Raw genomic sequence first — 23,136 nt, 5'->3', positions numbered from 1 at the left:
AAAGTGTTAAGGCAGAGCTGCAGTAATGTGCTCGTGAGCTCACCCATCAAACAGAGAGGTCGATCAGGGTAATAAACACACTTATACACAACCTATCGATCTGCTGGACTTCTGAAGAACAGAGCAGCTGCTTACTGGAACACATTAACTCATCTCTGAAACAGGGACCTGACCACAAAGGATGAGAAAAAACACAAGGAAAAGTGGCAGCTCTCTGGAGGAGAAAAAATTGAGGTACCTTGGCTCCTCATCTTGCTACCCCAGCTAGGGTGTCTGTAAAGATGATTGCAGTCATTATACCAGTGGGGAAACTGGGGCACAGAGTGCTGTTAAGGATGAGTTGGAGAAGCAGCCATCTAAAATGTCTTCAGCAGATGCTTTTTTGCTGTGGCTTCTTCTCATCCCCATCCATTCTCAACTCCCAAAGCCAAGGGAACCAGGAGCCCCAGATCTGCTCCCTGGCTCTCTGTGCTGGCACAGGGTACACCAAAAGCTTTTCCCTTGCAGATCCTCCTAACCCTGAATTACTGTTTCCCACAATTAGTACTTGATGTTTTAGGGGAAGAAAAATATGCTGAAGAATAAGCTGAATGAAAGAATTAAGCGAGAATTTGCAGAGATAAAAAATACATGAAAAAGAAATTACCCTGCCTAAGCTACAAAGAAATAGAGCCAGTTGAATGGTTAGGGATGTCTTCCACTGGTAACACTACAAATTTAATTGGACACATACATCAATGCTCTTTATATTTGAAGTGCATATAGCCTTGGATATTTACTATTACATGCTTACAAGGATGGGACGTGGTATTTTATAGTACATACGGTTTTCCACACTATGGTTTTCATAACTTTAAAAACCAGAGCAATTTCCTTCACCAGCCTTTTAAACAGAGATTGACACTTGAGAAGTGCTCAGAGGCGACTCTGTACGGTTTTCTATCTCAGTTTTGTATTCTATTTGTTCAGCTTCCTGTAGCCTGTTAATCGCCTCTCTCAAAGCCTATTTCAGCTCGGCGTGTACTCAGACATGACTGACTTGTAAGAAATACGGCACTCATCCCATCAGGGGCTTCTTCTGGGGAAATGGAGGAGAAGGGAAGATCACCACACCCAGCTGGGCTAAAATCACAAAGAGAAGGGGCTGTGCTTCTACTGGAAACACTCATGGAAATCCCCCAGCTTCCTGCGTGTAGATGAGGCTCTAACTCATAACAGTACTAGGCAGACTGCAACTAAGAATATTTGAAACCTCAGGAAAAGCTTGCTCAAACCCTTGGCAAAGCCATGCCATGCCACACAGTTTGGTGTGTATGCCTCATGAAAAAGTCAGGGATGGAGGGGAAATGCCACCCAATCCTCCTGTGCCAGCCCAGCGGGCAGCAGTGCCCATAGCAGACGCTGCCTTTACCTCATCACATGCGGCACAGCGGGGCTTGAGGCACTCGGCGTGGTGCCTGCCACAGTAGATCTTCCCATCCTGGTAGAAGTAGATCAGGTCGACCAGCAGCTCGTTGCACACACTGCAGATGAAGCAGGGAGGGTGCCAGCAGACACCGTGTCCCGCTCGTGAGGCGAAGACAGCCATGTCCCCTCCATTGATCTGGCCACCACACTGTCAGAAAAGCCAGGGATTAATGGAGGAGTGTGGGTGACCCCACTGCCACCCATCACCAACAGGAGGATCTCACAATCACTGCCCTGCATAATGCCAGGAGATGAACTGCCAACTCCATGTCAGATATGATGAAAGGTTCCATGACAGACCACAGCACTCACACCTGGCAGGGCCACAGGCAAGTGCTTGTTTCGTGAGTGTCATTAAATCATGGAATGGTGTGACTTGGAAGGAACCTGAAGATCACCCAGTTCCAATCCCCCTGCCATGGTCAGGGACATATTCCACTAGACCAGGTTCCTCAAAACCTCATCCAATCTGGCCTGAACACTCCCAGGGATGAAGTAGCTGCAACTTCCCTAGGCAACCTGTGCCAGTGCCTCAACACCCTCACAGGAAAGGATTTCTTTCTAACATCTGATCTAAACATGCCCCCTGTCAGTTTAAAGCCATCCCCTCTATCAATATATGCACTTGTAAAAAGTCCCTGTTCAGCTCTCATGTAATTCCTTTAGGTACTGGAAAGGTTTTTAAAGCACCCCAGAACCTTCTCTTCTCCAGGGTGAACAGCCCCAAATCTCTCACCCTGCCTTCAGAGGAGACATGTTTCACTTAACTTGGGGGATGCAGGTCCCAGTTCATCAGCCACTACCCACCTGCTCACAGATGGCTCCTGTCATGGTTACAGGGAATGGCCGAACATTGCCTCTCCCTAAGTTTTCCCTCTTCCTCTGGTTGCTGAAGAGTTTGAGCTCCCTCTTCTCCTCCTCATCCAATGAGTTGCAATAGCGAACCTAAAAAACACAAGTGATGCTCAGTGCCTGGGGTGTCCCTGGCTCACCACCCAGTGAGGCACTGTGCCATGGGCCCTGCAAACCTCTGCCCCTGGCTGTGGGGAGGCTGGAGAAACAACAGGATTCAGATATCTGGGGCTGAGATGAGACAAAAGGGGCAGGAGAATTGCTGCTCTTTGGGTGCTCAACTTGTAGAAAAGTCTTAAAAGTTGGGTTCTCAGAGACCCACCCAGACCAGCAAATGGACTGATGGGTTTTCCTGCTTTCTCCATCAGCTTCCTGTGGCAGAGGCCTTCATAATATTCCATTGGCATTTCTACAGCACAGGCCCTTTTCTTTGCACAAAAGACAGAGTTCCAGTGACTTGTGAACTATTTTTCCAGCACAGGATCAAGCCTGCTTATTTGCAAAACCTCTGCATTGCAAGGTAATAAGGAAATAAGTAAAATAAAAGGATACAAACAATGAATGATGTAATTTCCCTGAAGCTTATAAAACTCTGAGGTTTTCCTGGCTATTTCCATCCTGCAGGCTTAGCTCTTGGCTGGTTGCATTTCAATGGGGAATACAACTGAAGAGCCAGGGAGGTCAAATGTAGCACCAGTGCCCAATCCACCCTCCGTTATTTGGGAGAGCAGGCTCATGGAGCTGAGCAGGGTTATACACATGAGCAACCAGCAACACAATGTTAAAAGGAGCAAAACTGAGCATGAAGGGAAACCGGATGCAAAATTTGCAATTTGCAGAAAATACACACAGACCTGCAAGTCCAACTTGCAGGAAAACAGGTTGCAGTAGCAGCATTTGTGTGTATTTATTCTTATGTTTTTTGGCTGTCAGAGGCTGTGGGTTTCCAGCAGCTGCCAGGGAAGCAGGCAGGCAGGTTGGGACCCAAGGGTGTACAGGAAGAAATCCCTTTGTGCCTGGAGCTCCCCCCATGCTGACAGTGCTGTGCCCATGGCACCCAGCCACACGCAGGCGAAGTTGTTAAAATCTGACTGAGATCAAACAAGTTACCTGCATGTATTTCCCAGAGCGGCTTCTTCAGAAAGTAGCATGAAAATAAATTTTTTGTTTACACAGGGAAATTTTGCGGGTTACCAAAAGCCAGTGTTCTCACTGGTGAGATCAGGACGTCACAGACCAGACCCTTTTTGCTGCCTCACATCATTCCTGCCAGATGTAAGAAGGTTTATTTTGCTCTGACTGGTTTTGACTCAACCTGTGGCCTTGCAGGCTCTCCCAGCTCATGAGCTCAGCCCAGAAAGCCCCTCCTTAGCACACTCACTCCCACTCCAAGGTGAGTCGGAAGCAGCACCTGGGAAAAGGCTTTTGCAACTTTGGATCTGTCTCTAGACAATCTCAACAGCATTCCAAGCCACTTTTAACGGAGCCTTGGCCTCCAAGGGCTGAGGAAATGCTTTTTGTTCAGACAACTGAAGAAAAATTACTTTAAAAAATTTAAACTTTAGAAACAAAATCAAAACCTCCAACAATCAAAACAGGAAGCAAATACAGCAACCTAAACAGCAACATGACTGAAATTCAAGTATATCCCCCTGAAAAGCAAAAGGAGTTGAGAAAGGAAAGCCACGTTTCCCACAAGCAACCACAGGAGGAGCGTCCACTCCCCACCCGCAGCCCTGCTGATGTCCAAGCACATTTTCTGGATACTGACCTCATTGTCATGTGGTGGCAGCTGGTGAAGAAGTTGCTTTATGCGAGATTTTTCTCCCGGGCTGTTGACATAGGGAACCTTGTCCTCGGGCAGGCAGCTGTAGTACTGATGCACCTATGGAACAAAAGAGGGGGCTCCTGTCAGAGGGGTTCCCTGGCCGAGCCCATGCCCCTGTGCCCGGCCAGCAGCCACCCCCTGAGGCTGCAAGCACTGGGTCTTCCCCAAGATTCTGAGCAGGGAAATGCTGCCAGGAGCTGCTGTGGGTTTGTTTTCTTTTGTCCTGCAAGGCAGAGGGGTGGCAGCCCCGGCGAGGTGGGCACGTTACCGTTTGCTCTGTCAGCCTCCATAGCGTGAGCATTGCGCCGGCTGCAGGGATGTGTCGGCACCTGCCTCGGCACGGAGTTTAAGAAGGCTGCGCCCCAGCAGTCTCCGTGTTGCTGGCTATCTCAGCCTCCACCTCCATCAAACCCCTCGGGGCTTTTTTCTGCAGCAATTTGTGGAAATAAACAGCAGATAAAATCTGTTGGAAGGCTCAGTTTTTCTCTTTCGTCTCAGAGCGTGTAATTAAAGTCAGCTATTAAAAAGGCTGAGGAGCGGCGTGCCCGACGCTGGGAGCGCAGCGCAGCCTGGAGAGGAAGCACACCCTGAACCCCAGCATCTCTGCTCCGACTGCCACACCTGGATGTGCACTCAAGGGCCGGGCCAGCACCGGGAGGGGACTCGCTGGCTGAGGAGCCGCTCTGAAACGGCCACGGTGACGTTGAACAGCTTGGGAAGAACCAGGAGAAGGTAAAGGTAAGCTCAGCTGGGATTGCAATTTGCCGCAGCCCCAGATGTCTCTGGATGCTTGGGCAGAAGCAGAAAGCTGGCTGGCTTCCTTAAATCTGCTCTTGGCTGGAGAGATGCAGGCTGTTCTCCCAGTGAGCACAGCTTTCTGCCTTTGCCATGGTGGGATTAGCCCCGAGATGCTCCCTCAGGCTATCAGCAATTCATTTGGAGTGGCTGCACTGCCTGCAGCTTTCAGAGGGCTTTCCCCAAATAACACTTCCTTTACAGTGGCTTCTGATCAGCTTTTCCCCTTGCTGTATGCTTTGGACTTTGGCCTAGAAAGCACCACCTGGGCCAGCTCTCTCCAGAGAAGCCCCCTCTGCCTGCACAGCCCCACAGCATCTGCAGATGACAGGGTGCTGTGGGTCACTGGGAGGAATGGGGACACGGGCTGGGCACACAGGGCTGGCTGGCAGGGGAGCTCACCCATGGGCTCACAGGCTGATGGGGGTGGCTCACATGCAGTTATCTTCTATAGAAAGAAATATCCTTTTATTCCAGAATAACTATCCAAACCTAGCTTTATTCATGAATAATTGCTCTGCATTCATCTCACTGCTGTTCTCATTCAGAACTACCTGAGAGCAAGAGCTGCTCCAGTGGTTTTCTCAATTTATGGTTTCTCCCAAACTGATGTCACCATCCACCTTTCCCCATCATCAGGCTTTCCAGAAAAGGAGATTTTAGCAGATTTCCACATGCAGGTCTGCAGTGCTGATGACAAGGGAACTGCTCGTGTCACAAAGCTGAGGAACATGCTGAGCATATGCCACTGCAAAACCCTAAATTTGTTTTGCTAAGGCACAGCAGAAACAGACCCACCAGCTATGGAAACTGTCAAAGAAAGAATGGCTGCAAACTATTTTGTAATGTTAAAAAGAAAACAAACTACGTACATTAGAATACTTACTTTGCATTTATAGAGCATCCTTCATCCAGGAACATCAAAGCACATTAAAAACACTAAAATTCTTACGACGTGCTACACAAGGTAGCAAATATAAACATTGCAAAGGACTAATTGCAGCATCATGATGTTAAATGAGCTCCCTAAGTTCATGCAGCAAAGTTTGCAGTTGAAAATCCCCCAGCAATGCCCCAGCTGCCTCAGCAGACCCTTTCCTGGGCTGCCAGGCTCCCACACAGCCACGCTGTGCGTGCCCAGCCAGCACACACTGCTGTGGCTTCTGCTGCCAAATCCCCCACGTGCAGAGAGGCTGCTCACTGTGCCCTGTGCTCACACTGGTTAGCTTGTGTTTTGATTTTTGCAAAGAAGTTTTTTTTGCCCACTCAAGCCTTGAAGCTGGTAGAGACCATAAATTACTTTTATTTTGAAGAGCTGCCAAACTACTACAGGAACGAGCCCCAAGACGCTCACCCTGGGCAAAACCCAAGGATGGGAGCTCTTCCTTCAGCTGCCTGGGTGCTGCATTCCTGGAGCACAATCCAGCAGGATGTACGTGCCCAGCTCTGCTCCTGCTTCCGCTGGGAAGTTTTCCATTTACTCCCAGCAGGACTGCAGGAACTGGTTCCCATCACACCAGCAACATAGCTTGGCAGGGATGGGCAATTTGGTTTGAGAAGCAAAACAAAATAAATACAACAGGCTCCAACCTGTGTTGTGTTGCCTGAAATAACCTGAAAGGGTTTGCTTTGGATCTGCATCGGCCACAGGGACCTTCCAGAGGAGTGCTCATGGAGAGGATGGAGCAGAGGCAGCTGCCAATCCTTGTCTAGTACGTGTGGAACATCTCATGGGGAGAAAATCCCTTCTGGAGCCACCATTCCCTCCTGCAGCACCATCCCCTTCTGGGAAAAACCTGAACCAGAGGGATGCACAGATCCTTTCACCCAGGGCATCACTTCTATCCCAAGAGATCCACCCAGAGGGCAGATGAAGAGCAGAAGGATGTCCCTTGCCCAGGCTGACATTAGGCCATGCCTGTGCACACAACACTCTCATCCATCAGCTGTTCCCATGGCATGAAGCCAGCTCCTTGGATGGGAGACCAACACTGGGAGGGACAGGGTCACAGGCTGCACTGTTCCTGCCTCTGTGCCCAGCTGGCTGCCAACAGCATTTCTGACCTGGCATAGGAGCAGCTGGGCTGGCACAGGCCTCTCTGATGCTCAAAAATAAAGAAGGAAAAGGGGATTCTTAGATCAATCTGGCTTTTCAGGGAAAAAGCCTGCAGAAAGTGTTAACTTGCTGGGAAACTAAAACTGCTCAGTCTGCACTTTGCTTTTGTACAAAAGGTCACTGTTTTATGCTTATGCTAAAGTAACTCCTCCTCCATCCAGCTCTGTGTTGCAGCATGCACAAGCCTTGTAGCTGGTAAGCCTTGCAGGGCCAGGGCCAGACCCCCCATGTGCCTGATGGCTCCTCAGTGCCCTTACAGGCTCTGCAGCAGGAGTTGCACCCAGATAAGGATAACAGTGTGGGCAATGACCCCAGAGAGATAACATTTCCTCTCTAAACCATGCAGTATCTGTAACTGTTTTATTATTAAATACTTCTGCTGAACAACCCAGCAGCTCTGCATCCTCCTATTGCCCCTCACAACAGATCTGCTCTGCCCATGGTTATCCCAACAAACATCATTAACATACAGGAGCCCCTTTTGGGGCTGGACTAGGTTTTATCCTCAGTTTTATCACTTGTCTCTGACTTCTGCTAATATCTGTATGAGAGAAATCCCAAAAGAGACTGGGAAACATCACACTGAGTTAAAATAAAGCTTCACACAACATCTCAAGGTTGCAGATGCCATGAGCATGGTCTGGCCAGTGCACTGGACATGGAGACAGCTGTGGGTGCCAAGGGATGCTGGTGGGCTGGGCAAGCTCCATCCTGTCCCAGGGAAGTCCCACTTGGACAGGCTTCATGCTACCAGAACCTGGCACAGCAGATTCCCAAGGTGTTATTCTCACCTTTATAAGGAAAATGTCCAAACACCAAGTTTTGCTAAGAAAAACCTATATAGATTTTGGAAATTAACAGCTGCTTGATGGTAAAAGGGAGGAGGGGAAGGTAGAAATTAAAAAAAGTCACAAACCAGGAGAAAGGAAAGAACATAATGTAAAAACAGGGTAGGAAAAAGCCTTTAAACTGGAGCCAACTTTATTCAAAGGCACTGAAGAGAGTAATTACATTAGTTTACAAATGCCTTTGTGCTCTGTGGTCTTCTTAGGTTTGGAGTATGTTTCCAGTTTAACTTTGACAGTTTACAAACCTACCCTGGCCCTGCTAAATAAAGGCAGGACCACAGCTTGTCCTGATGGTCCCAGGGTGACCAAAGACAAAACCCACACGAGCATATCTGCGAGCAAAGCCTTACACCTCCTAGAAGGAAAAGTTTGCAAACATCCTGTAAATTCAAGCTATTGGTGAAGGATCTCTTTGATCAATGAATTAAAGGAGGTGGAGGGGAAATATAATATTTCTTACGCCACAAATTGCTGTTGGGAAGCAGCATTTGCTGTACTCGCCCTGAGCACAACCCCCCCTCCCAAAGCACCCACCCAACCGGGCTGTTTGGGATGACTCTACGGCTGGGATGGACTACAAAGGAGCTCACGGTGTCCTGGCACGGGTGCTGACTTGCTCAGCCCTCACAGCTCCAGCTGGGCAGCCCTGCCTGGCTCTCCTGAAACCAAACCAACTGCAAACCAACTGCAAGGTGTTTGCAAAGAGCCCTGTGAGGGCAAATGTGCTGGCCTGTGTGCAGTAGGGAGCCTGAACACGGATGTCCCCAAGAAGGGGACCTTGGTGAGTCAGCCAGCACTCAGGCACAGTGCAGCATCACACACAGTGGGGTCTGTTCAAAATTCAGCATTCCCCAGTGTCCCCCCATGCCCAGCACAGCATCATTTCCCCAGGGAACGTGCCAGGGTACCACAGCCCTGGCAGCCCATTCCATGACAGCCTGGGATGTCCCATGGCAGCACAGGGAGCTGCTGGCACACTGATGTGTGTGTGCTCCACTGTGGCCCCTTCTCCTGGCTCACTGCTGCGTGCAAACTCCCACGGGACTTGGCTGCTGAGGGAGGAAGGCAAACAGTGGCTCTGACAAGCCTGTGCTGGCCTGGGCGAGCAGGGCTGCTCCTCCCCAGTGCCAGCTTCTGAACAGCACACGTCAGGCTTTAATGACCCTTTACACTGAGCACTTAAAATTGACAGAGAAACAAACCTGATGCTTTTGTATGTCTCTCATTCCTGCTGGCCTCCCTTGGAAAAGCAAGGGGGAAAAAATCCCAAACAAACCACATGCAAATAACCTTCCCAATATGTCTGTGAAACACTGCAAGTGTTTGTACACGTTGACTCACACACAAGCTCCACAGATGACAGCACGTGTGAGCCTGGAAAACGGGTTCAGTGTGCTTTGGCCTGAGTTTGGCACGTCCTCCTTTGGCAAGGCCATTAGGATACAAAGCACTGATATATTTTTTTTGAAGCAAAACAATCCTTACAGCAGGGCCAGATGCTCTGAAATGAAGAGTGGGAACTGCTGGCTGGCTCTGCCAAGCGTGGGGATGCAGGCAGGCGGGCAGGCACCCTGGAGGGATGCAGAGTGTCCCCTGAGAGCCCAGAGCCTGGCTGGGAGCAGGCCTGTGTCCCCCCAGACTGAGAGTGCCCATCGCACAGCAGTGGGGGCAGATGCACTCCTGGCGCCGGGCAGCCCGGCATCCCGCAACGCTGCGCCTGCTCTTGGAAACCCGCTCCTAAGGCAGAGGGACAAAGGCAGGGAACAAAGGAAAAATCATTTCTATAAGCGCTATTTGTTCTGGCACGCTCTGCGGCTTTCCGCACGCTCCTCTCCCACGGCAGCCGAGGCGTCGGAGCGCTGCTGCTCCGAGTCACAGCGACATCCATCCCTGCCAAGCCTCTGGAGCAGCTCCCTCTGTAAGGGATCCCTCGGAAGCGCCGCTTCCTGCTGCCATCAAAGAGGAACGTTTGAATGAAGGCTCTATGTCCGCACGTTTTAGGCTTGTGAAAGCCTAGGACATGGTTTTTCTTTTTTTTTTAAGTAGAAATTGAATTTGGATTAAAAAGAGCCAGACCAGTGCTTTCAACAGCATCAAGAGAAGTCTATGCTGCGAGGTCCATGCTCCCTGAAGCACCAGGAATGATAATGATCATCTTCTGCATTGATCACCACTGATCATTCCCCTGGGTATCCCATGTAACATGCTCTTGGATTTCTAAGGCATGGGGTAGCACACTTGTGTAACACTGCAACTCAGAAAAGCTGGATTTGCACATTGGAATAAAACTCCAGGAGAAGTTTCCGTTGGGTTGTCCAGGGTTTTTCAGTTTCTTTTTCCACTCCCTGCTCCTCCCCTGCCTCTCACCTCTGCTCACCCCCACACATATTCTTCAAATTTCAGAACCGAGCAAACCATGTCAGGTGAGTGGTTTCGTTTCTGTGACCCATGAAGAGTAGCTGATTCCTTCCCTGGTAATCAGATTGTTCAAGGATTAAGTAATTTTGACAGCTTCCATTGCCTCACCACGACCAGGCCAACACCCTAGGATACAGAAATGGAGCAAATGTCCAGACACACGGTTTTGTCATGGGCTCTTTTGCAGCATGGGATGTGCTCACACTTCATCCACTCCGTTCCAGGCCAGGCGAGCAGCTCCAGGACCTCCTGCCCCACTCCAGCTGCCCCCAAGTCATGCAGCACTGCCATCACAGGCAGAAAAAGCAAAGCATTCCGTGTGCAGGACTGCTGCTCCATCCAGCAGCTGGGAAGCATTCGGCACAGTCCGATGCCTGGGGGCTGGATTTAGACAGCTCCAGCCTTGAAATAGGAGCCGCTAACTGCCGGGCTATTTAGATACTGAGAGAGTTCACCGGGGAGGTGATGGACTTACCCTACCTCAAAGTGAAACTGGAGAGCTTTTCAAAACGTGCTGAAAGGCAGCTTTTGGGTAAAATACTCCAGCGTGCACATGTGTAAGCGGGCAGAATGAGAGGCAGCTGCAGCTCCTGGGAGCAGGGTACACCAGGAACAGCTTCTCAGAGCCTTCAGCTTTCCATCCACGCTGCTCTGCTCTCAGGATCTACCAGCAAGGAAGAGCTCTTCATGGGCCTTTTGTCCTTCCTCTACCAGGCTGTAAATTAGCTTCCCACTACTACACAGGTTTGGGTCACTTTGGTTTGTTTTACTCCTTCCTTGCCCCATGCAAGCCTTCAGCCTCTTGAGGAGTGAAACAGTTTGCTGAACTCAGAAGGCTCAAGAAAGAACAAGATGGTACAATGACCATGACACACAGGCACAAGTGAGACACACATCCCCCAGGGATGCCTGGCCCAGATAATGTACTTTCTGCCTCACCAGAATGGTGAAAATCTTTATGTAAGGTGTAAATGCATGTTCAGTGTAGGTTCATCTCCGTTCTCCTTTCCGCACTTTGTGACCTGAACAGCAACTGATGAAACTTGGAGGTTTTATAACTCAAGCCCTTGCAACAGGTCTTGCAAAATATCCAGAAGAAGGATTAACACGTATTCTAGCCCCTGGATAAATTCCTTGTGACAGCTACAAGTTTCACACCACTGCAAAGCTCTTGAGGTCCAAGCTCCAACAGCTGCCTTGGAGAAAAATGGTCCCCTGAACCTTCATGCTGCTAATTTTAGCTCAGATGAGACTTTCATAACTTTTTAAGGGACTCAACCAGAGCAACTGTGTTGACAACAAGAGGGAATTAAGTTCTTACAGCACATGCAAGGTTCTCAGATGCTGGCACGCCACAGCCATACAAAAAAGCCACAGCGAGGCTGAAGTAGAGCCCCATCTTTTGTTTAATTGGAAATTTCTGCCCATAACCAGCTGCTCCTAATACTGAGACACAATAAAGACAGAAATCCTAAAAAATCCCTTGTATTCAGAAATTCAAAGTGGCATGTTATAACCCCTTTGGATTTCTCCAAACCACAGGCCCAAGGAATTCAAAGCTGCACATTCACATGTATTTACACATGCCTTGCCTAAAAATGTGAAAAACACATCACAGAAGGACTTATTTTCAAGCATCTGCCCTCAAACTTATGTCAGTGCAAGGAGGATCAGCTGTCACACTGCCAGCCCCAGCAGACAAACTGGCTCCCAAAGATGTCTGCCTCTGTCTCTGCAGCCAGGCTCAGCCTGGGATTTTGCTTTGCTGAGGACACACTTCTAAAGGTGTTTGCCCATTTCAAGACTTTGACACTGATTTCTTTATCCAACCATTGAACTGCAAGGCAGGAAATAAAAGCATTTCACAAAGCCCAAGTCCCTGCTTCTGCACAGCCATCTCTGTCATTCCCATCTGCATGCCTATCCTCCAGAAGGGAAGTCCCTCTTCTGCCATAAGACAACTTCTCATTGAATCCAATCCAAGTGGGATTAGACCCCACAGAAGCCTCCTGGCCATCCTGTGTAGCTGATTGCTACTGCAAGAAACCCTGTTTCCTTGTCACATTGTGATTGATGGAGCTCAGTCCTGGGTTTTTACCTGTCACTTTCCTGGCTGGCAGGCTGTTGCTGAGCCTTACACCTCTGATGGTCTCAAACCTTTTCCAATTTCCTGCCTGAATGCATTTGGAGACAGTTTATGTCTATGTTCTTGGGCTAAAGTTGGAGCTTGGATACCTGCTCTTACCCCTCTAATGAACAGGGCAAAGAACAATCCTAATCAACAGTTTGCTAGGCTGGACAAACTAAGCTCTTGTAGGCTCCTCAATGAAATAACATTTCCAGTGTCCTTCCAGTTCATACCCCTCTTTCTTGAGCAGACACGCCATATATTTTAGTTGATTTACCAGAAAAATTTTTATTATACCTTATGCAGTGGTGCTATCAATTTTTAAATTCCTATCCTAACCCCTGTGTTATAAACATATTTAGAAATATATTGCATGTATGGCTTTTGAGTCAAGCCCTTTTTAGCCTTACACACTGTAAGACTTTTTAGTCTCACACACTGATGAGCCATAAGGGATAACTTCCAGCTCCACTCCTCATTACAACGTTTGGATCAGTACCTGTGAACATTGGACCAATGTTTTTTTTGTCTTCAGTACTAGGCATTGAGTAACCAACATGATTTTCACTATGACATGTACCACAGAGCAGCTGAGGCCTGAGTTGTGTCCAGGAGTACAGTGGGACCTTATAAGCTTGAGTCTATTCCCCTCTAGGTGACAGTAATTTAAGCTTTGGATTGAAGGGACTCTTCAAATACTGAAATGACCTTTGGGCACTGCCAAAAAACAATGTCATGTTTGCAGGCCAACTCCTCCCCACTGAAATCCTGTAAATTGCTGTGTTGAGTGAGGCATGAGCGCTGTCTCCCAAGAATAGTGAGGAAAGGGAGGCTGTCGTCCAAGTAAAATAAGAAAACTGCATTAGTCTTTCAGGGGAACACTTATCTCCCCAGTTCATATACTGCACTGAGATTTTAATAAAGTAGAATATTGCGGAAAAAGTTGTTTCATTTAATCTGTTTCACATCCAAAAAAATGCACCAGCGAAACAGCAGGAGGGAGAGAAAAATTCCCTGCCTGTTAATGTGTATTTTCAGCCCAGCCTGACAGCAGCACCCTCAGCCAGGGCAGAGCCCACCAGCTGCTCCATGGCAGGCACCAGCCTTGCACACCTGACTCACTGACCAAAAAGTCACATCTGCCTGCAGACTGACACAGCCCCAGTGAGCTGCTGCAGAGGCATCTCCTACCCCCATGGGAGGTAAATGGCCCCTCCTGGGCAACCCCAGCCATGGGACAACCATTCTGTGATTCCATGAAATTCAGGGTGCCGCTCTTCACCAGGGACAAAGGCCAGGCCTGCAGTGTGGCTCCTGCACAGCTCCGGGAAGTCACTCCTCACTTTTGTCATCTCAGTGGCTCATCTAACATGTGAAAAGTCATGACAGGGCTGGCAGATGAGCTCTGCTGGATGGATTTCAGGGCCTGTCTCTGCCTCTGTTTATGGCTGCTCTTTATCTCCATGGTGATTAGAGACAGGTATGAAGTGGCAAATTTGCTGAGAGGCCCATCCATGCAGACTGAGGGGTGTACTGAGAAAACAAGGGTTTGGACTGAGGAGCACCATGACCTCTGCAAGGAACAGATGCTGGAAGAACCTAATATTAACCTGAGTAATGCATGAGTTGTCAGTAGCAACTAGTAGAGCTAAAGAACTTCTATTTCCTCCTGAGCATCCCCAACTCCCCGATGCCACGCTTAAAGAGCATCTAAGGGATCAAAGAAGCACAGAGATCTCCTGGAATATGTCACCTCCATGCTGAAAGAGGGTTTCAATCACTGCCCATAACCATGTCTACCTGGTCAGGTGCCACCTGTCACTAAATACCTGTATTTCCACCCAAAGCTACAGGACCAGGGGCCAGCTTGAGCTCCAGAAGCTGCTGACATGCCTGGGCAGAAACCAGCCATGAGAGCAGGTGGCACCAGCTTGGGTATGGTCCTCCAATGGGACCTCCCAAACCCATCAGTTCATGCTGCCACAGCATGAAGGACCAGCAGAGCCACTTCAGAACCATCTGCATTTCTCCACACACCACGCCTTGTACCTCCTGTGAGGCAAAAAGAGAGCCTCTGACATAAGGAAGGTGACAGAAAATAAGGCTGCTGCCTGATTTGCACGGTTGGATGGCACCAAATGAAACACATGGTGCTGTGGAGTTTCAAGTGAGCACTGAGCAAAGCTTATAAAGACATGGGAAAAAAAAAAGAAACAAGCTACCAAACAACTGGATTTTCTCTAATCAGACAAATAATATTTACAGCCTACGGGTGGTGCCAAAATATTTCAGGAAATTACTAAGCCTGTCTGAATAAAAGCACAGGAAAACACAGTACTTAAGGACAGCAGCTATGGCAGCAAGAATGAAAGCTTTCCACCCCCTTCCAGCCTCCTTACAGTTTAAAATTATTGCCACATCATATCATACTGCAATTACCAAGGCTAAGCTCATTTTACCATCTTCACTGCAAATGAAGCTCTGACTTGAACACATAAAGGACCAGTGTAAAAATCAAAGGAATCATGGAAACTGGAAGGAGCAGAATCAATGTACACTCCACAGAGCACACTGAGGTCTAATCCATCCCACTCAATCCTGCACCAAGAGACTTGAGCTTTATTTAAGCTATTCCTTCCAGCAAGGCATAAACATTATGCTTGGAAAACCCTAACCACAAAGCTTTTGGCCCATTTTTCAGAGTTATCTACCAGCTTTGACTGTCTGCCCTGGACTCACCACAGAGAAGAGCAGTCCAGGAGGGCAGAACACAAGCACTGAGCCCTGGGAAACACTTGAGTCCCATTGCTTCTTTCCCAGTGAAACATTAGATATGTCTTTTCCCTTGCACAACCACAAGAAATCCCATCCTGGAGGTATTTAGTTTCCCCCCCCTCTCAATTACCAATTACATCCACAGATGCAGAAAACCACAGGTCCTGCAAGGATCACGTGTCTGTTTTGTTCCATTTGAGCATTCAGACCCTGCAAAGTCTCTCTAGTGCACCCAGAAACAATCACACACAACAAGTGCTCGCACCCCTAGAAGAAAAATCAGGTAAACTATTTTGAAAGAACATGCAAAACCAATTATTTGCTGGTATCTGGGTGGTGTCATCATTACCTGCTCAGGCTTCAGGCCAGGGGGCACCCAGGCATACTCCTCCAAAGCACAGCCTGAGTCGTCGTCAGAAGTTGAATTCCTCTGGAAGTCAAACATGAGCTTGGTGACTGTCTTCTCCATCTCCAGAGGCATAACTGTTACAATGTGCTCTTCCTGGGAGCACTTACAGTGAAGGCAGATCTTCCTGTAAGGTGAGGAGAGAGAAAAAGAGATGCCCTGGTGAGCAGTGCTTTAAATGAGAAAGTGATTCTTGCCAGTCGAGACTAAACTCAAGCCTTTCTTATCCTCAGGCATTTTCTAACACAGGATTTGTCTCTCTTACGAGGAGGAAATAAAAGTCCATATTTACTGTAAAAACACTTGACAATCCATCTGAGTCAGACTGCCCAATGCTTGGGGATATACATTTGCTTGTCCCTTCACTGCACCACACAGAGTATTTCCAGGGGTCAGCACAGGCACAGGCCATGCCTGGTGGGGCTCAACTTGCCAGCCAGAACTGCAGAGCCACTACTGAATTTAGGACAACTGAGCACTTTGCTAAAATGGGAAATGGTGGATTGACTGAGAAGCTGTGAATGACAAGTCTCTTTAGCATGCTGATAGCATAAATTTGCTTATTAAAGTAGCATAAAAATTGATTATAGTCTGAACATATAAATCTAAATTAAATTAAGGGAGGCTACAAAACCCACACTCATACTGCAATGGAATCTTAACCACCTGGCTTGGTGGCACATGCCACAGCTCAGCAGCACTGGGAGGAAAGCACAAGAATTGAAAGAGAGCCCACAGAGGGTGCAATTCAACAGCCATTAGATTAATTCACTGCAATATCTGCTGTTCTTAACACTTCTTTAAAGGGGCTGTTCCTGCAGCTTGTGGCCTGTGACAGATTTTCTTCACAGGCTTGAACCTGAACTTCTATCTGTAGGGCTGCAAGGACAGTACAGACTCATAGAATGGTTTGGGTTGAAAGGAACCTTAAAGGTCATTCAGTTCCAACATCCCCTGCCATAGGCAGGGACACCTTATACTAGACCAGGGTGCTCAGGGCTCCATCCAGCCTGGCCTTGAACCCTTCAAGGGATGGGACATCTGCAAGTTCTCCAGGCACTCTGTGCTAGGGCTTCACCCACCCACTGTAAAGAATGCCTTCCTAACATGCAATCTAAACTTTGTCTCAGTTTAAATCCGTTCCCCCTTGTCCTAACACTATATGCTCTTGTAGAAAGTCCCTCTCCAGCAATGCTGTAGGCTCCTCCAGGAAAGGCTGATAAGGTCACCACAGAGCCTTCTCTTCTCCAGGCTGAACAATTCCAACCACCTCAGCCTTTCCTCACAGGACAGGTGTTTCATCCCTCTAATCATCACACTCCTTCACCAGGGTAACAGCAAAGGACAAACCTGGCTGAAACCACCTCCTGACAAAGAAAAAGAGGTTAAAGGGAATGCTGATAAATTGGCTTCTATTTCTGAAAACTCAATGCTTTTCCACAGGCTGGGTCAATGGTATCTATTTTAGAGCAACCACACAGGATTCTGAATTAATTTGCACTAATGAAGCACCACTGACTTCTGAGGAATGAGATAAGGTTTCACTTGGGTAGCAGAAGGGAGACATCTCAGAAATAAGAAGGTACCACACAAAATCAAGGGAAAATGTGCAGTTGCTATTGCAGGTTTCTCTGCTCTGCAGTAAAGCAAAGAAATTCAGAGGGAAGCAATAGTTAAACCCAGGGGCTGGAATTTTTAAACACCTTTCCTTCTCTTTCACTGCTGTGTACAAGCCAGCTAAGCATAGCAGGGCTCGGATCCAGCTTCAAGTCTAAATTTCCATTTGGCCATTACAGCACAAAAAACGCACTCTAGCAAAAGTCAAGAGGCTCCGTTAAGTCAAGCCAGGGAGATTTGCCAGATTTTCCCATTTCCTGCCTTTCATCAGATCTAAACCACACAGCAACCCCCACACACTCCAGTGTCTGGTTTGCGTCCAGTCGGGGAGTCTCGGCATCACCTCTGGCTGTTTCCTTAAAAAATAACCAAGGTACCATTTCATGTGAGTATTTTAATTAATCAGCTACTGTGGAAGGGGTACTCTGCCTCAGCAAAGTCACTGCTATCATTGCTGTTTCCATCTCATTTCATGATACGATTAAAAGCAGTTTAATAGGAAACAAGATTTTAAGAATAATTGATAGAGCCCCAGATTTGGCCCTGGAGTTAAGTTATTCTAAGGCAGTTCAGGATTTCACCAAATTTTGACTTTTGGGATATTGATCATGTGCTTCAAAGGGAAACAAACCCAACAGCCCAGTGGGAGCATGAGCATTACACTGGGGGAAAATCCAGAGCACAGGCTTGCTCCTCCTTCCCACTCTAGATACATCCCCCTCAGGAGATGGGACATGGCAGGAGAGCATCAGATGCCTTGGCTTTTAATAAATTAAATAAATCAGGACTTGTAATAACAGTGTCAAAAACTGAACAGGTGAGATGTATGATCAGTCAGACCCCAGAGATCACTCCCATCCCCCAGCTCACACCACACACAGCCAGGAGCCTGAGGACTGGGTCAGGAGGCTGGTTTACCCCCATTCCTCCTGCCCCATCCCAGGCAAGCGAGTACGGCTGGTGAGTGGCTGCCCTAGTCAGAAAAGCAAAGGATGAAAACAACACAGGTTGCCTATCTACTCAGCAGTGATGTCTCAAGCCAGGACTTTGCACCATTAAAACTTGACCATCTCCAGGCATGGGGTTTCTGCTGCCTCCCTGGGCAAACTGTACAAAATTCAAGACCTTGTCTCTGAGATAGTCAGCTTTTTCCTCCTCATTAAAAGCAGATGATTAACAGCTTTAATTACAATTTTCTTTACATTAGGATATGCTGTTTCATGGGAACAATACCCAGTGTCCTAGGAGTGTCTTTCCACTTCTATGATCAGGTTTCCATGACTTCTTCACATAGGTCTCACTTACTCAACTTTATTTTATCATCTTCCAGCTCACTATAATTAAAAATAATTCCCCATAGCAAAAATTTAATATCAGAATGTACATTTCAAATGTGAGATGAAATTGAAAAAATATTTTCCCCTGCTGCACTCAGAGCAGAGCAGCACAAAGCGAGACAACGCACGTGTCAGCGCTCGCCTGTGCCTGCAGTGACCATGGTGACAATGTGGGTGCCACAGAGGGAGCTGGTGGCTGTTGGAGGGAGCAGGGCCATGGCTGGCAGCCTGTCTGGCTGCTCCTGCCAGCAGCAGCTCCTTAGGAAGTGCAGCACAGCCTGCAGATGCTCACACATCCGTGTGTCACACACCTTACCCTGGACAAGGAGCTGCAGCCTTGCGGTGGCACCTCCTCCAAAGGGAAACCCATTAGCTTGGCTTTGGCCAAGCCTCACCACCACCAAAGCCTCAGCAACAACAACCTCTGCTGCCTGTGCAGCCTTGCACAACTTGAGCAGAGTGCAGGCAGCCAGGTTTTATTTAGCAAGAATAAATTAGCACCAATCACTGTCTGGAAATCCCGTCTTCATTCATGAGCCTTTCCATCTTGCTCCCATCCCAGGTCTGCGAGCTTGTCTCAGGGAAGAATCAGAGATATCACCAGCACTGGAGAGGAAACAACGGAGCAAGGATGGCTGACAGCATGACTGGCTTTGAGCACAGAGGGTGAATAAAGGAGCTTTTAAGCTTGTGGGCAGGGAGGAAAGGCGAGCGGAGCCGGCGGCAGGCAGGCTGCTGCAGGAGGCACGGGCTGGGGAGCATCGGCAGGGCTGCTCTGCACAGAGCTGTCCTGTGCTGGGGCCACGGCGGCGGGAAGCAAACGGGGAGAAAAAGAACATTTCCTGGTGTCAGATTTAGCTGGAAAGGAGCCTGCCTTGAATTGACTTCACATGGTACAAAGCAGCAACGTCTCAGAAACAGACTGAAAAATTTCTTCTCCTCAAGGCCAGCGAAGTTACAAGATGGATGTGTTTTGTTTTGCATTGGCTGCTTTTTACGTGGTGCTCCTGGCACAGTGGGCAAGTCCTTTCCTCAGAGGAGGCTCTAAGCCCACTTCCAGACATATCCCTACCCACACACTGGTGCAGGAGGAAGGTGTAAACAGATCCACCACCCCACACCAGGCCTTTTCTCTATATAGATGAAAACAGAACACAAGGGGAATCTTAAGGAAACAGGAACCCAACACACCAAGCAGAGAACATGGCTTCAAAGTACCTCTTGCTTGGGAAGCTGAAGTACACTCCCAGCTTTGGTCCACCTACGTGGATCTTGACACGAAGCCAACTGACCTGTGAGGTCTCTGGGACGAGGCAGTCCCTTGTTGTACAACCCTGCTAGCAAAGCACAGCCTCTGCCATCTCTGGAGCCTCCAGCAGCCCTTTCATCCCAGCAATGGCACCAACAAAAAGCTAAACCATGCTGAAAACACTAGTGCAGTGCAAGAGGCTCTGGAGAGAGCTGTGAGTGTGACCCCAGCTTTCTGAAGAGAGATGAGGTCTCCCTGCTGTGAAAAACCAGCAGACTCCAATTTGGGAAAGCATGAGCAGAGCTGAAAAGTCAGGAAGAGAGGTGGAGGGCAGCCTGTCACCATGGCAAAGGGGGTCCTTGCCAAGAGTGTGTAGCTCCAGCAGAGGAGCCAGGTGAGCTGGCCTATCCCAGGGAACTGCCTGTGTGTCTGGCTTTTGGGATGGGACTCCCTAGGATGCTGAAGGCAGCACACCCCTGCCTACAGGAAAAGCTCCTGGCCACAGGGCTCTTCTCCTCCTGTTCAGTGGGTGGGCATGCAGAACATAACACAGCAAAGAGCACCAAGGCAAAGCCTCTCAAAGGCTGAGATCCACAAATATTCTGAGAAAGGGCAGAGCCCAACGCCTCCCAGCAACAGCAGGAACGAAGGCAGAGTTTAAAATTGTGGCAGAAATGTTAAAATTCCTCTTGGACAAAGAAGGAACTCAGTAAACAGCCCTTATCACCCACCAGCGGGTGCTTATCTCTGCTTCTCACTTGTTTCTTCTGGGATGGGAATAAATGGGCTGTGTCAGGGAGCAGCTCCCTCTCCAGACAAAGCGAGCAGCCGGAATGCCACGGCCCTGCACGGCCATGGAGGCCTCTGCTGTGCTCCCTAATACAGGATTTGCATGCATTTGTGCACACATTAGCATGCAAGATTTGGAATCCCTCAAAAAGCAATTGTCTGCTCTGCTCAGATGGGGGGTGTAAATGCAGACGGACAATTCCCTTCTCACTTGGCTTAAGACACACGTGGCAGCCTGATCTCCTTCCAGCATCCTGCCATCATTCCAACTGCAATAAGGCTTCTGGGTCATCAGTCAGTAAATCACAAAACCCCAAGACCTCTTGGAAAAGGGAGAGAAGGCTCAGGATTTGGGGCAGCTCCTATGACCCCTGAGTCTCTTAAAGAGAGCGTCTTAATATCCCTGCCTGTTATCTCTGAGAGTTAATGAGGCATCTTCCCATCCCAAGTGAGCTCCAGCCATACAGACATGTTTTTCCAGACCCCACAAGCAGGGCAAATATCTACCTAAATGGAAAAATCAACAGTCCTTCACTGCCATAGGGAGAGCCCAGCAGTTCTCCTCCAGCATGGGGAAACTGAGGCATGGAGCAACCACAAGCAGCACCCAGCTGTGGCTTCCCCATGGACTTCCTAACCATCAGAGGAGCCCCAAGCTTTTGTGCTTAAAACAGACAGTTCAGGCTGAAGCTCTGCCTCTTTCTCCAACTTCTCTAACACTGTATTTTGAACCAAATGGTCCCAGCAGCCCCCATCCAGCTGCTGCCCATGGCCTGAGGGCCCATGGATCTCAGTGACAGTGGCATCTCCCCAGGTAAAACATTTCTGTAACTTCTCAGCTCTTCCAGTCACTGCAGCTGAAAAAACCCCAACTTATCAGTGGGAATGAACGGCATAGATTCTGTGTTACCTGGGTTGAAAGGGAAGCTTTGCAAAAGCTTTTACTTGCCCACTGTGGTGCAGGAGGAGAAGGAGGTGAATTAGACGTGGCTACCAATAATAGCAGGAATTCAAAGTCTGAGGACAAGGTGCCCTTGGTGGCCTGCAAGGACAGTCAAGGGATGCCAACATTCACTTGACACAACATGTTGTGGGAACAGCTGGCTTGACAGATCAACATCAGGTGGTAGCAACAGAGCTGGCAGAACAGTAATGCCAGGAAACCAAGGAAGAGAGAAATAATCCAGCAACCAAACTGGTTGCATCCTACAGATACAAGTCCCCCAGATCCCAAAGGCCACAGGAAAAGCACATGTAGCCACTCATCTGCATGAGAGATTAGTGGGATGGAGGAGTTGCAAATCAAACTCTTCTCCATTTTCCCCATCCATGTTCTTGTCTCCCTCCTCAATTTGCTCAAGGCGAGACAACTTTCTTTACAGTATTGATTTATTTGTAGTTTCCCCCTGACCCTTGCAGTGCCCACAGCAGCAGTTGTGAAGGTATCCAGGATGCCACTGAAGCTTTTATGACAAAGCTCATTTCTGCTCCTGGAAAAATTCTCTTCTTTAGCTGATTTGTCCATGGTTGGCCTCAGGCTGGAGACTAATTTTAATTTTAAAACTCATCCTTTACCAATGCAAAAGCTATTCTTGCTTAATTAAGAAAAATAAGAATAAAAAAAGAACTATCCCCAGTACTGCCAGTTGCAGCCAAATATGAGCAAAAGCAGCCTTTGAGGATTTTCCATTTGTTCTGCTTCCATCATGAATCAGGACCCTCCCTTTCCCAAGCAGGTAGAACACCTGCCTGTGGGTTCCCACTGCCCTGTTCCCAAGCCACTGCTTCCCTGAGGCACAGCCTGGGGCTGCTCCCAGTCCTGCTGTGGTCTGAAGCACCACACAGCAGAGAACAACCAGAGGCAGACCAGGAAATCAGAACAAAACACAACACAACAATGCACAAACCCCCCCAGATTCCTCATCTGACCTGTCTGGTGCCCTCTTAAGCAAACAAGGAATCAAACCACAGACCAAAGCTGTGGCCAGACTTTTCAGCAACACCCCAGGATGAGAATGAAAACATGACCAATCTTTCCAGCCAGTGGCTGAACCCCAGTGGGAGATCTGGGGTGCATCACAGGCCAATTTGGAGAGCCCAGGTGCACCCCAGTGCTCTGCAGTTTACACAGGTCCCTGCTTGGGCTCCAGTTTCTCCCTGTGAGCTGGGTAAGAGCAGCTGGGTGTTGAAACACCCTCTTGACCTGAGCCACAGTGCCAGGCTGCTCCCATGAGCCACAACCCCTGACACAAACTGTGAAAATTCTGATGCATAAAGATGAGATGATTAAATTAAAGGATATTAATAACTCAGCAGCTCTTAGAAGAACCCTCAACTTGGATCTCTCAGGATACTTTGCAAAAGATTCAATAATTTTTTTTCATAATAGAGGTTAGATGGAAGTGGGCAAATTGCTACACCCATGTGAGCTGCAGATCAAGCAAAGGGCAGAGAGAGAAGAGGCAAAAGAAGCTGCAGTGAGCCCCAGCCTGTTGCCCAGCCATGCTACCA

At 48.5% G+C, this 23,136-nt stretch overlaps 1 protein-coding gene across 3 annotated transcripts in view; it reads right to left on the bottom strand.

Annotated features, from left to right (window-relative positions):
- Window positions 1–23,136, bottom strand: part of PRICKLE2 (prickle planar cell polarity protein 2) — a 102,996-nt gene that overhangs the window by 16,886 nt on the left and 62,974 nt on the right. For all 3 annotated transcript variants that reach the window (XM_058032193.1, XM_058032194.1, XM_058032195.1), the window contains 4 exons: window positions 15,577–15,760; window positions 4,091–4,204; window positions 2,275–2,412; window positions 1,412–1,615 (listed from right to left, as the gene is read on the bottom strand). In XM_058032193.1, the coding sequence (XP_057888176.1) occupies window positions 1,412–1,615; window positions 2,275–2,412; window positions 4,091–4,204; window positions 15,577–15,760 (640 nt within the window). The remainder of the gene's footprint in view (window positions 1–1,411; window positions 1,616–2,274; window positions 2,413–4,090; window positions 4,205–15,576; window positions 15,761–23,136) is intronic.

The sequence above is a fragment of the Melospiza georgiana genome, chromosome 11, assembly GCF_028018845.1.
Source record: "Melospiza georgiana isolate bMelGeo1 chromosome 11, bMelGeo1.pri, whole genome shotgun sequence".
Classification (NCBI taxonomy): Eukaryota; Metazoa; Chordata; class Aves; order Passeriformes; family Passerellidae; genus Melospiza; species Melospiza georgiana.
The sequence above is the reverse complement of the archived record's forward strand: the minus strand, read 5'-3'. Positions and strand labels throughout refer to the sequence as shown.